Raw genomic sequence first — 15,482 nt, 5'->3', positions numbered from 1 at the left:
AAAAATAGGCAGCGGAGTTAGACACTGAGACTCATTGAGCTCTATGCTCTTCAATTTAATCATGGATGAAAACATCAAAAGCGTAAAGAAACGAAGACACGAAGAGGATGCAGAATGAGAAACAAAGAAGTAAAATAACTCTGGTACCTAAAGGCATTTTATATTTATTTTGATTCAGAGATCATTACCATCACTCTATGGACCATTTTGTTCAACTTTTGTTCTCCTCAGGAGAGCTTGTAATGATGCTATGAATCGAAATTAGACATATTTTCCAAGTATGCCAATTACAAAGAAATAATCTAGAAATAATTTAGACGCACTCGCGACCTCTATTAAAGAAAAGACGAAACCCAAAAGACTCCAATTTCAAACAAATAAATATTTAAAAATAAAATATTTGGATTTCTTAATTCTGAAACAGATTCTCTTTTATACCTATTACCCATCCTTCTAAAATTTGCAAGGAATAAAGGGTGATGAATGCATAGACATGGGGAGTCTATATAGTTGCACTCCACAACACATCAATTCTACGAGGCAAAGATCAACAAATCTGTTTCCTAGTACTCAATACGTGAGTAAAAACGCAGGTAGATAAAGGCATTTTATATTTAATTTCGTTTCAGAGATCATTTTTATTTATTTTTTTTTTATTTTTCAAAATAAGAAATGAGATATCAAAAGCAATAGAAATACGTAGAGGAGTAAGACAGGGATGCATTTTGTGACCACTGCTATTTAATGTATATAGTGAAAGCATCTGTCAGGAACCCCTTTTGCAAGCAAATGAAGGAATTGTAATCAATGGAGAGGTTGTAAATAATATTCGATACGCAGACGATACTGTACTAGTTGCAAGAACAGTAGAAGAATTACAACGATTACTTACAAACATAAATCTTGCTTGCAACAATTATGGCATAAACATTAATATCAAAAAAACCAAGTATATGGTCTTCAGTAAAATCATGACATAACCAGCACATATTAGTATAAACGGCATTCAAATTGAAAAAGTATCAAGTTACAAATATTTGGGAACTTTAATAACCGAAACTGGAGACCAAAACAATGAAATAAAAAGACGTATCGAAATTGCCAGGGCCACCTTCATAAAGATGAGAAAATTCTTCTGTAACAGAGATATAAGCATCCCTCTACGATTAAGAATGCTAAGAGGCTACGTATTTAACACGCTATTATACGGTGTAGAGGCCTGGGCTCTCAAACAGAACAACATAAAAAATAGGGTAAAGGCACCAGTTGTTGGCCATGTGCTAGTTATTGGCCTACTAATATATTTTAATTAGAATTAGGAAAATTTTGGTATTTTGTTAATTCTAACCACTTTTTTTAAGTTTGGCAATATGTCTCCTAGAGTATGACACATCTAGTTTCAAGGTAACCATTACATTTTAGTCAGTATTCGATTTTGAACGAGACAGTGTTATGTGCCGCTAGTTTTCAACCGAAATTTTGTTATTTACCTAGAGAAACTTGTGTTGGTCGGTAAGTACTATATACTGCAATTCACTTTCTACTTTATGTTATATGTTTTTGTGAGAATATAGTGTATGTCCTGCTTCAAATTGCATAACGAATTTAACGTTATTTATTCAAATAACGTAAATTTTAAGGTGGCCAACTACTAATGCATGAAATTATCAATGTATCAGTTATTGGCCTAGATGGCCAATAACTGAAACATCAGATTTTGTAAGAATCTAGTGATTGACATATGTTAATAACTAGTGTTTTATGTGTGGCCAATAACTAATTATTATAAATTGTTTTAGAAAATATGCCAAAACGATCTAAAACTGAAAACAATTATAAAAAAAAGTATTCCGAAGACAATGTTAAAAAAGCTTTAGAGTTAATTAAAAATGGTATGAGTGAGCGAGAAGCCTCAAGAATTTTTAATATTCCCAGAGCCACTATAAGTTACCGGAAAAGTGAAAAATTTCATAACAAGATAACGCATGGACCAGATCCATTTCTTTCAAAGGATGAAGAGGAACAACTGAAACGCTGGATTTTTCATTGTCAAAATAGAGGATTTCCTGTTCGTGTTGACGACATTAAGGACTCCGTTAAATCATTTTTAGAGAGTAACCCTAGAGTTAATCCATTTGTTGAAAATAGACCAGGTAGAACATGGCTATCAGCATTTCTAAAGCGCAATCCCAACATTTCGCTAAGTACTTCAGAGGGAGTGACATCAGCAAGTTCAAACATTAACCAAAGAGATATTACCAAATGGTTTGACAACATAAAATCTTATCTAGATAAAAAAGGAATTTCAGACGTTCTTCAAGACCCAACCAGAATCTTTAATGGTGACGAGACATGTTTTTATTTATGTCCCAAAAATAAAAAGGTTTTGGCTATGAAGGGTTCCAGAAACGTCTATGAAATTGAACATAACCCAAAGGTTAACTTAACAGTTATGTTACATTTATGTAACATAACTTAACAGTTATGTAACATTTTCTGCAATAGGCAATATTTTACCTCCTATGATAATTTATCCCCATAAAAGATTGTCAAATGATATATTAAGTGCTGTGCCAAATTCGTGGGGTATTGGATTAACAGAAAATGGTTGGATTGGCAACAAAAACTTTTATGAATATATTGGAAATATATTTAACCCTTATTTAGATCGAAATAATATTACACGTCCGGTGATACTTTTTGTTGATGGGCATAAAACCCATTTAACTGTACAGACAAGTCAGCTTTGTATAGATTTGAAAATTATTTTAGTAGCTTTATATCCTAATGCCACGAGATTAATGCAACCAGCGGATGTGGCTGCATTTAAGCCTCTAAAAACTTTTTGAAACAAAGCTGTGCTTCAGTTTAGGAGAGACAACCCCCAAAAAGTCTTAACGAAAGTACAGTTTGCCTCTGTTTTAAAATCTGCTATAGATAGGTTAAATCCAGATGTTATCAGAAGTGGGTTTAGGGCATGCGGTATAGTTCCTTGGAATTCTTCTGCTCTTGACTATTCAAAATGTCTTGGGAAAGAATTTGAAACTGAAGATAATCTGGATGAGCACAATGATTTACCAACACTTATTGATCCAAATACAACAATTTCTTATAAACAATTTTGTGAAATAGTTGGCAATGACAAAATGAAACAGCTATGTCGAAATAATCGTAAAACTCAATCTGATGATTACCAAATATTGAAACAAATCTTTTCAGCATTTACAGAAAAATCCTCGGTAGAAATATCTACAAAGGACGAACAAGAAAAAATTTTAGAAGAAGAAGTAAAATTTTTAGACACAAGTGAAGTAATTTTCGATATAAATGATATACCTGTAATAATAGATGATACTGAAATAGTAAACATTCCTGAAATGGAGAACGAAACCTTGATAGTACCCGAGAATGAAATTTTCAACATGCAAGGAATAGAAGAATATACAAATGAAGCTGAATCAAGTGTGACGAAAACGGTTAAAGAAGATCAAAAAACCAAAAAACCCGAGAAATCCCTTCACATTTCTAAAAATATATCTGTAAATGCTACAAATAAATCTATTACGACTTACTTAATATGGCCAAATACTCCAGCACGAAAAGGAAAAAAGCAAACTCAACAGCTTCCATTTGTTCTAACTTCAGCAGATAGAAGAAAAATAGAAAAAGAAAAAATGGAAAAAAAATTAGAAGAGGAGCGTAAAAAGGAACAGAGGCAACTTGAAAGAAAGGAAAAACAAAGTATTAAAGAAAATCAAAAGAAAATAAAAAGCTCGAATAATAAAAATCTCAAAAAGTTAGCTAAAACTTTTAACTAGTCTGAAGAGAAAAGTAGACAACCCATAGAAATTACCTCAACAAAATTAAAAAAGGGTGTAAAAGTTCACTTTCCTATTAAAAAATATCCAGAAAAGACAAAAAAGCATTGAAAGTGTTTTCTCCTCTAAACCAGGAAAGTAGAAGTAACAATACTGCGGTTTTTGAGCCACCACTACCTGAATTTGTCAAAGTTCCTACACCAGAATTTCATTCACACAAAATCATCAAGCTCTGTAAATAACCAAGATAATCTTGAAATTTTCAAGCATTCACCTACCCCAGAAGCGAATTTGAGATTATCTCCGAAAATATTTCTTACCCACACTAAATCTCCAAGCCCTGAGAAAAAAATTGTACCCAAACGGAAATTATTTCATGATAATACAAATCAGTCCTCAACAAAAATTACAATTCTGTCTGATAATTTATTATCAAATATTCCTTCACACTTCGAAAATCGAAACTTGGTATCAAACGTTCTTCCGCGTTTTAAAAATACAAACTTGGTATCAAACATTCCATCACATTTTAAAAATCAAAAAGTCTCTAAAGGTGTGTGTTATCTATGTGTACTAAATATTACAGAGTGTAAGGAAGGCATTAGATGCCAAATGTGCCTTAGAACATATCATGTAACTTGCGTAACAAGATTCTATGGCGACACAGATCAAGTATATGTTTGCGAATCTTGTCAGATAAAAAATAAATAAGAATAAAAAATAAAATTTACTTTGACATACAGTAAAACCTGTGTTAACGGCCACCTGTAAAAACCGGCCACCTGAACTAGCCGGCCAGTTTCAAAGTTCCCCAAACCAAAATTTGTGTACTACAAAACCTGGTATTAGCGGCCACCTTGTTATATCGGCCAATAGTTCTGTCATTTTTAGTGACCGTTATTGACAGGTTTTACTGTATCTTTTTTTTGTGTCCACACTCATCACAAAATCCTTGCTTACCCAAACACCTACCTATCTACTTGTTTTAACTTAAGAATTATTTGGTGACATATCACTTTAAAAAATGATGGCCAATCACTAACAAATATGGTGTCAATAACTAGATCAGGGTGGCCAATAACTGGTTCATTTGCACGTTTACAAAAGAACACATATAAAATATTTTTAGACCTGAAAGATTAACATAATAAAATTTTACAATATGTAGAAATAATAATAAAATTCCATGATGTTAAAAATAGTTATAATAGGCCACAGTGACAAAACATTTCATAGATATATTGACGTGCTCTCCTTAAGAGGCCAATAACTGGTGCTTTTACCCTATTGAAAGTTTCGAGATGTGGTGCTACCGTCGAATGCTGAAGATAAGTTGGGTTGAAAGAATCACAATTCTTGAAGTAATACGAAAGATAGGAAGAGACCCAGAAATTTTGTTAACGATAAAACGAAGAAAACTCGATTATTTGGGTCATCTGATGAGAGGTCATGAATACGCATTACTTCGGAATATAATGCAAGGAAAAATAGAAGGAAAACGGAATCCAGGCCGTAGAAGAATTTCATGGTTACGGAATTTGAGAGAGTGGTTTGGCTGCACAACTAATGAACTTTTTAAGTCAGCTGTAAACAAAGTCAGGGTAGCTTTGATGATTTCCAATCTCCGATAGGAGTGGCACAAGGAGAAGAAGAAGAGATGCCAATTACAAAGAAATAATCAACATTTAGAAGTACTCACGACCTCTATTAAATAAACGACGAAACCCAAAAGACTCCATTTTCAAACAAAAATATATTGAAAAATAAAATCTTTGGATTTCTTAATTCGGAAACAGATTCTCTCTTATACCTATAACCCATCCTTCTAAAATTTGCAAGGAATAAAGAGTGATGAATGCCGAGACATGGGAGTCTATATATGTACAGGGTGATTGATTAGTGCGAGGAAGCTCAGTATATCTGTTATAGTAAAAATTACAAAAAAAAGTTATTGACAAAAATTATTGTAAGCTACAGTCTTACAGGGTGTTCCATAAGATGGTGGCAGACCAAACTTATGTTTTTTTAAATGGAACACCCTGTATTTTATTTTAAATTTGAAATCTGCTTCACTTCCACATCACAACAATGTTTTATTATGTTATACCGGGTATTTAAAAAGTTATAACCAATATTACCTGAAAATCGTATCAAGTTTAACTCCCTGTATAATTAAAAAAGAGCATAGGAACATTGATCTATTGCAACCATAGTTTTTTAATAATTGTTAAAAATTATAAAACGTATTCGTTTTCATAATATTCGTTAAATCAAATACAGGGTAAGTCAAAATGCAAGTACATTTTTTACTTGGTAATTTTAAATATAACACCCTGTATTTTATATCACTATCGAAAAGTACTAATATCGTACTTCAACTTTTATGAAGTACTCCCTATACCTAAAGTTATCAGTTTTCTAGATATTTTTATTTTTCCATCAAAGTATTAATTTGTTAGATATTTTAACGTTAACCCATAATTATTGTGAGTTGGCCATGATTGATTTGTCAGAAACTGACAGTTTGACATTATTGTTAATTAATTCAGTATTGCGGTACACCGTAAATTAGTAACAATCATTATTTAGTAATTCAGTAATTAATTCAATTTAAATTAGCAATAATGAATTTTACTACTGATGAAATGGTAGATATGATCTGGATTTTGGGGGAATGCAATAAAAATTCATTACTATCAGCTAGAATTTATCAAGAACGGTTTCCAGATAGGCGGCAACCTAGACAAGATACATTTGAAAAATTGAAAGATCGATTTAACCGCATTGGTTCAGTGGATTATAAAAAACATGAACGAACAAAAACTAGTGTGAGAGAGGAAAACGAAATGAGTGTGTTGATGGCAGTTACAGAAAACCCACACACAAGTATAAGGAGTATTTCCAATGAAAAAGAACTTAGTTACTACTCTGTTCAAAACATTCTATCTAAAAACAAGATGCACCCTTATCATATTCAAAAGCACCAAGAATTAAATAATGATGATTTTCAGAAACGAATAGTATTTATGGAATGAGCTTTAGAAAAAATTAATGAGCAGAGAGATTTTTTTGATTATGTCCTATTTGGTGATGAAGCTACATTCCATCGAAACGGTTCTGTTAATAGGCATAACTTTCACTACTATTCAACAAGTAATCCATACCACATAGTAACACATAGTCAAACAAGATGGTCTCTAAATGTGTGGGGAGGTATCGTCGGTAACCATGTAGTAGGACCATATTTTTTTGAAGATAATTTAAATGGTGAGATTTATTTAGATTTTATTGTAAATCAGTTACCGATATTATTAGAAGAGGTTCCACTTAATATACGTGAACAAATGTGGTTTCTACATGACGGTGCTCCTGCGCACCTCAACGAATTAATACGTGGTGAACTTAATGATCAGTTTGGTGAAAGATGGATCGGAAGGGATGGACCAGTAAGGTGGCTCCCAAGGTCACCAGAGTTCAATAAAATGGACTCATTTTTTTGGGGTTACAAGAGATGATATGAAAAATAGAATCCGAATTGTATTTCAAAATATTTCTTTACAAATACTTAGTAATGTAAGCAACTCTTTCAACGACACAGTATGCATAGATGTTTTGGGAGGTCATTTTGAACACCTTACTTAAGTAAGATAAGTTAAAATTACTGTTGTTTTTATTTTTTGTGTTGTTATTTTTTTTTAATTTTGCGTCGGTTATTTTTTATAAATTTTATTTAAAATAAATTGTTTTCTTTTCTGTGTCGTTATTTCGTTACTGAATTAATAAACAATAATGTCAAACTCTCAGTTTCTGACAAATCAATCATGGCCAACTCACAATAATTATTGGTAAACGTTAAAATATCTACCAAATTGATACTTTGATGGAAAAATAAATATATCTAGAAAACTGATAACTTTAGGTATAGGGAGTACTTCATAAAATTTGAAGTACGATATTAGTACTTTTCGATAATGATATAAAATACAGGGTGTTATATTTAAAATTACCAAGAAAATAATGTACTTGCATTTTGACTTACCCTGTATTTGATTTAACGAATATTATGAAAACGACTATTTTTTATAATTTTTAACAATTATTAAAAAACTATGGTTGCCATAGATTAATGTTCCTGTACTCCTTTTTAATTATACAGGGAGTTAAACTTGATACGATTTTCAGGTAATACTGGCTATAACTTTTTAAGTACCCGGTATAACATAATAAAACTTTACATTGTTGTGATGTGGAAGTGAAGCAGATTTCAAATTTAAAATAAAATTCAGGCTGTTCCATTTAAAAAAACATAAGTTTGGTCTGCCACCATCTTATGGAACACCCTGTAAGATTATAACTAATTTTAAAATGTGGAGTTTAAAGCTGCCTACAATTTTTGTCAGTAACTTTTTTTTGTAATTTTTACTACAACAGATCTACTGAGCTTCCTCTCACTAATCAATCACCCTGTAGTTGCACTCAACAACACATCAATTCAACGAGGCAAAGATCAACATATCTGTTTCCTAGTACTCAATACGTGAGTAAAAACGCAGGTAGATAAAGGCATTTTATATTTAATTTCGACTCAGAGATCATTACCATCTCTCTATGGACCATTTCGAACTTTTGTTCTCCTCAGGAGAGCTTGTAATGATGCTTTGTTTCCGAATTAGGAAATCCAAAGATTTTATTTTTAAATATTTATTTGTTGGAAAATGGAGTCTTTTGAATTTCGTCGTTTCTTAAATTACTCTGTTACGCAGACGACGCAATATTCATAGCCCAAGATGAAGATAGCATGTAAAGATTAGTCCACAGATTTAACATAAGAGCAAAGGAGTTCAATATAACAATTTTATCTCAGAAAACTAAAACAATAGTAATCCGTAAAGAACCAATTTCGTCTAAAATAGGAATTGGTGACATCAGTATTGGACAAGTGATGGAAAAAAAATACCTTGAAATTACATTTTCCAGCTGTAGATATCTGGACAAAGAAATGAGAAATCAAGTACAAAAAGCACAAAGACTGGCAGGATGCCTTAATGAAATTATATGGCGAAATCGACAAACTAATACTGAGATGAAGTCAAGGATTTATAAAGCCACTGTAAGATCAATGATAACATATTATAAATCAGAAACAAGACCCTACACAGTCACAATACAAAGACTACTGGAAACGGCAGAGATGAGAGTACTGAGAAAAAATACAGGAAATACGCTGGGAGATCGAAAGAGCAGTGAAAACATTAACATACTAGAACCCGATATTCGAAAAAATTACTGGTTTAAAAATTACGATTTTCCGAGAAGTTCCATAACAATCATATTATATCGGATGAAATTTGGACATGCTTGCTATCCGGCACAATCATAAAAAATAAAAATAATTGATAACAATCTTTGTGATATTTGCAACAAAACAGCGGACTTAGATCATTATTTTTTAATTGTAAGAATTATACACATCAGTCGGACATTCTTACAAAAAAATTTAAGAAGTTTAAACGTTTACGGTCCCTATAATGTTATATATCTTTTGGCACTGAGTGATAAACGTATTTTTTATTTTATTTTATTTTTCCTATATGACTGTAAAATTAAGTTATAGAATGACTAGATTAGGCTTGTAACCTTAAATGTCTTTCCTTTTGATTGCCTACATGCCTGCCTTACCGTGTGGGGTGGGTATATAGGTAATCAATAATTAATAAAACATGCTAAGAAAAAACCTTGCATGAGAAAAGTGTGACCCTTGTCCTTATCCCAAAATGTTTATTAAGATTAATTTAACAAAAATTCACTTTGAAGATAAAATGTTTATTATATATATTCTTAACAAAAAGGTCGGTCAGACTTAAAAAAACCTTAAATTAGATTACTAATTAGATAGTTTAGATAAGATATATTATGTTTATGTATTATGTATGCACTATATACTTTGTTTCTGGCCGCATCGTCTAATCCTAAAGCCAATAAAAAAATATAACACATAGTGTGTAAGGGAATGGACAATAAATAGACAAAAAGAATGGAATAAAAACGTAAGCAGAATGGGGAATGTTCAAAATAGCAAGAGATAAATGACCAATCGGTAGAAGAAGTATCGGCCAACCGCGCAAAACATGGAGTCACCACCTTTCATAGCATCGTTATCAATCCGCCAGTGAAACAGCAGAATTACTTATAAACAGAAATAGCCTAATAAAATAAAAAAAAGTCAAAATGTAAATTCGTACAGGTTAAAACAAATTTTATGTCAAAGTTTAGGTGGGTACAGAAGATATTTTCAAGAAAGTATCCAAATCATACAAGGGGATCATTGTTTAAAAAATTAAAAAGGGTTCATTTTTGCAAAAAATATACTTTTTTAACTGCTGAGGTAATTTACTTATTAATGAAGATCTATGGGATTTTTTTCTGCAAAGTTGAAGGGTAAATCTTTCACATAAGACTTACTAAATTAAATTTGACCCTCTATTTATTTAAATAATTGTATATAAAATTTTAAAAACAAATTTGCAAAAAATTATTTTTAGCGTTTTAAATAAGCACCATAAAATGTCTTATTTTACAGACTAAGTTGCAGTATGTTATCAGTATTAAGCAAAAAAAATTGGTCCAAAAATATTTAATATTTTTTGAGATATTTAATTTGTTTATTATACTATATTTTAAATTGCCAAAACGCGGTTGTTGCCAAAGAAATATTCACCTGCTTAAGATATCATTATTTTTAATTTTATGTATATTTTCGATAAACGTGTTGAATAATTCAGATCTCAATTAAACTCGCCCCTAAAATTGCATTTGAAAATTATTCAAATTTGTTTAAAATTTGTTTTTTTAATAACGTCGCGGGGACTAAGTATTTAGAAATATCGTTTCGATAATTGGGTTCCTGGGAATTTTTTACTAATTAACAAAATTTTTTTGTCGTTTTTTCTTCTTCTTTTTTTTTCTTGGAGTTACATTACTACGGGCCCTTTTAGGGTTAAATTTTATTAAAAATATCGAATCTCTGAGTTGTAGATTCTAGACCTAAAAATATTAAGATTTAACTGAAATCTCTTTAAAAAAATGTGGCTACTTACTGAGTTACAGGGTGTTTTATTTAAAAATTTAAAAATTGTTGTTACCAAGTACTTTAAAACTATTTGACGCATCCTTATCATACTTGGCAGAAAGTGTGGCTATTATACACCCTACTAAATTGTGACTAATAAACGTTTCTAGCTAGTGCCAGAGGCGTACGACAGGGGATAGTGAATGATTGACCCTTCCCAAATTCTACGCCACTGAGTGAATTACTATTTTAGCGAAATTTTTCGATTCTCCAATACTTTGTATGTCAATAATTTTATTGGTATTGGTAAAGCCATCAGTTTGAGAGATATTGGAAGTTTAAAATGAATGAATGAATGAATCAAAATAACTATGCTGTTTCATTTTTAACGTCCAATAACTCGAAAAGTAGTGACTTAATCGTTACCAGTAAAGAGTATATTATTTACATAGAAAGTATTGGAGAATCGAAAAATTTCACTAAAATAGTAATTCCCTCAGTGGCGTAGAACTTGGGAAGGGTCAAACATTAACTATCCCCTGTCGTACGCCTCTGGTAGTAGCTAGAAACTTTTATTTATCACAGTTTAGTAGACTGTATAGTACATACACTTCTGCCAAGTATGATAAGGATACGTCAAATAGTTTGAAAGTAATTGGTAAAAATAATTTTTAAATTTTTAAATAAAACACCCTGTAACTCAGTAAGTAGCCACATTTTATTTAAGTGATTTAAGACCAATCTTAATATTTTTATGTCTAGAATCTACAACTTAGAGTCTCGACAGTCCTAATGAAACTTAACCCTAAAAGGGCCCGTAATAATACAGGGTGTTTCATTGGGAAAGTAACATACGTTAACTGTAGAAAGAAGACACTTAGGCGATCTCAAAAATACCACTCCATTAATAACAAAGATACTGGGTGTTTTATCTATTTTGCCATTTTTTTAATTGGTTCATAACTTTTTAACCACACTGTATATTTATTTTATATTTGGCACGCAAATATCATTTGTGAGGGGTACAATAAATTAATTTATTTACAATTGTAAAAAATCCAGATCCGGATTAAAAAATATTGGAAAAATATTCCGACCCCAAAACAACACCCTGTACATTAATTTTTTTTAAAATGGATTTTTCAGTTGAAAAGAGGATGAAAAACTAAATTCAGTGGTATCATTTGAATTTTCGGCAAAATGATTTTTCTGGTGAAATTTTGGATTTGAATTCGGAAATTAAGTGAATTGCGAGAGCTCTAATTAGAAAAAAATTGAAATACAGCTTACAACTTGTCAACCTCACTGTATATTAATTTTATATTTAACACGCGAATATTCTTTTAGGTGTCCAATCAATTAATTTATTTACAATTATAAAAAATCCAGGTCCGGTTTAAAAAATATTGTGTAAATATTCCGACCCAAAAAACACCTTGTACATTAATTTTCTTTAAAATAGATTTGGCATTTGAAAAGAGGATGAAAAGCAAAATTAGTGGTATACTTTTAATTTTCGACAAAATTATTTTTCGGGTAAAATTTTGAATTTGAATTCTGAAATTATGTCAATTGCGAGAGCTTTTGTAGAAAAATTAAAATGCGAGTTAATTTTAATTAATACCATTATTTAATCTAAATTGGTAAAATGTTAATATCTTAGTGTTTTTTATTATGTGTGAAAAATAGTTTTTGGCGAATATTCATCTTTAAATAATGAATAAATAATAAAGGGTCAATAAAGAATACATCACTTTGATCAACAAAATAGCTAAAAATTATAACAAAACAGCGAAAATTTGCAGCAAAATCACTATTCAAAACTAAAGTACTTATTCAAAATTACCACCATCAAAAATTATTTTTTTTTTGTACATAGGTACGACAAATTTTCGTAGTTAGGTACCTAGCGTCATGTGTACTGTGTACTGTGTGTGTTGAGTAAGTGTCTTGTTACATTGCAAAGTCGACGTCATTGTCTTTGCAAAGAGACGCTAATTGTATCCGAATGTCTGCGGTCTCTCCGGTGAGTACCGATGCCACAAGGACAGAAACTATTTTCATTTATTAATTTATAATAAACGAAAAATTTCTGACCCTGGTGAGATTCGAACTCACGACCATTCGGACCTTTCGATCCAAAGATAGGCGCTCTTTCCACTGAGCCACAGAGGGGGTTATCAAAAATTATTATTATATGTGCAAATGTTAATATTTTATCAATTTAGATTAAATAATGGTATTAATTAAAATTAAGTCATATTTTAATTTGTTTTACTTTGAGCTTCGCAATTCGTATAATTTCAGAATTCAAATTCAAATTTTTACCAGAAAAATCATTTTTCCGAAAATTAAAAGTATACCACTAATTTTGTTTTTCATCCTCTTTTCAAATGCAAAATCCATTTTAAAAAAATTTAATATACAAGGTGTTTTTTTGGGTTGGAACATTTATACAATATTTTTTAATCCGGACCTGGATTTTTTATAATTGTAATTAAATTAATTGACTGGACACCTAAAATAATATTCGCGTGTTAAATATAAAATCAATATACAGTGTGGTTGACAAGTTGTAAGCTGTATTTAAATTTTTTTCTACTTAGAGCTCTCGCAATTTACTTGATTTCAGAATTCAAATTCCAAATTTGACCAGAAAAATCATTTTGCCGAAAATTCAAAGTACACCACTGAATTTAGATTTTTATCCTCTTTTCAACTGAAAAATCTATTTAAAAAAAAATTAATGTACAGGGTGTTGTTTTGGGGTCGGAATATTTTTCCAATATTTTTTAAGCCGGACCTGGATTTTTTACAATTATAAATAAATTAGTTTATTGCACGCCTTAAATGGTATTTGCGTGCCAAATATAAAATAAATATACAGTGTGGTCAAAAAGTTATGAACCAATTAAGAAAATGGCAAAATAGATAAAACACCCAGTATCTTTGTTATTAATGGAGTAAGACCCATTAAGTATGGTATTTTTGAGACCGCCTAAGTATGCTATTTCTACAGTTAACGTATGTTACTTTACCAATGAAACACCCTGTATAACTCCACGAAAAAAAAAGAAGAGGAAAAAAAGACAAAAAATTTGTTAATTAGTGAAAAATCCCCAGGAACCCAATTATTGAAACGTCATTTCAAAATATTTAATCCCAGCGACGTTATTAAAAAAACAAATTATAAATAAATTTGAATAACTTTCAAATGCCATTTTAGGGGGAAGTTTAATTGAAATTTGAATTTATCAATACATTTATCAAAAAAATGCATAAAAGTAAAAATAATAAGATTTAATACAGGTGAATATTTCTTTGGCAACAACCGCGTTTTTGCAATAGAAAATAGAGTACCATTTAATAAACAAATTCAATATCTCAAAAAATATTAAATATTTTTGGACCAATTTTTTTTTGCTTAATACTGATAACATAGCGCAAATTAGTCTGTAAAACAAGATATTTTGTAGTGCTTATTTAAAACGCTAAAAATATTTTTTTGCAAATTAGTTTTTAAAGTTCTATATACAATTATTTAAATAAATAGGGGGTCAAATTTAATTTAGTAAGACTTATGTGAAAGACTTACCCTTCAACTTTGCAGAAAAAAAATCCCATAGAACTTCATTGGTAATTGAATGACCTCGGCAGTTAAAAAAGTAAGTAATTTTTTGCAAAAATGACCGCTTTTTAATTATTTATTTAAACAATGATCCCCTTGTATGATTTGGATACTTTCTTGAAAATATCTTTTGTACCCACCTAAACTTTGATATAAAATTTGTTTCAACCTGTACGAATTTACATTTTGATTTACATGTAGTGTAATTTTATTTTACTAGACTAAAAGAAAAATAAAATAATTTACAATATACATAATTTACAATTTACAGATAGCAATCGTAAAAAATATAGTCTTACCACATTGGGAGTAAGCAGAAACTAAAACACAAGCCAAAACTAGTAGTACCGCCTTCATTATTACTAAAAAATCCAAGTCAATTATTGCACCTATTACCAGTTAAAATAACTACTAAATAAATCGTAGTCTTATTACACCTTGATCTATATATTGATAAATTAAAAAAAATCAAGAAGCGTTATATGTATACGCATCCGATTGACGGAAACTTTATTGAAATGAAAATTTTTTTATAGAATAATCAAACAATGAAAACAAAAACAATATTTTTTTTAATATCATTTTAGTTCAATAAGTTTAGCCACGGTTTCATCCCTTATACCTTTAAGATTACTGAATAATGAAATCAATACAAGTAAAACATGTGAAAAATGAGTTTCTGAGGGAAATTTGCGCAATTAATACGCGAGCGGAAGCAACCCCTTAAATTACGTTATACCGACCACGAAAATCACCTTTAAGGTGACTAACCAATTTAGGTGATTGTTTATGTTTTCGAGGTCGCTGAATCCGAATATAAAGTTTATTTTTTTTTAGATTTGGCGGAACATGTTCAAAAATCAAATTTTATGCAAAAATGCGAAAGATAAATTTTGATGATTTTTCAAATTTAACTTGCTGTATCTTTGGCCCCTGTAAATATTTCCTTTTGAAAATTTTACTGTGC

At 30.4% G+C, this 15,482-nt stretch overlaps 1 protein-coding gene across 1 annotated transcript in view; it reads right to left on the bottom strand.

Annotated features, from left to right (window-relative positions):
• LOC114334911 (chitotriosidase-1) overlaps nt 1-14,953 on the bottom strand; it is a 65,162-nt gene extending 50,209 nt beyond the window's left edge. The window contains exon 1 of the mRNA XM_028285047.2: nt 14,815-14,953. Within this exon, the coding sequence (XP_028140848.2) occupies nt 14,815-14,872 (58 nt within the window). The 5' untranslated portion in view covers nt 14,873-14,953. The remainder of the gene's footprint in view (nt 1-14,814) is intronic.
• Between the last annotated feature and the right edge of the window lie 529 nt (nt 14,954-15,482).

The sequence above is a fragment of the Diabrotica virgifera genome, chromosome 1 (assembly GCF_917563875.1).
Source record: "Diabrotica virgifera virgifera chromosome 1, PGI_DIABVI_V3a".
Lineage (NCBI taxonomy): Eukaryota > Metazoa > Arthropoda > Insecta > Coleoptera > Chrysomelidae > Diabrotica > Diabrotica virgifera.
The sequence above is the reverse complement of the archived record's forward strand: the minus strand, read 5'-3'. Positions and strand labels throughout refer to the sequence as shown.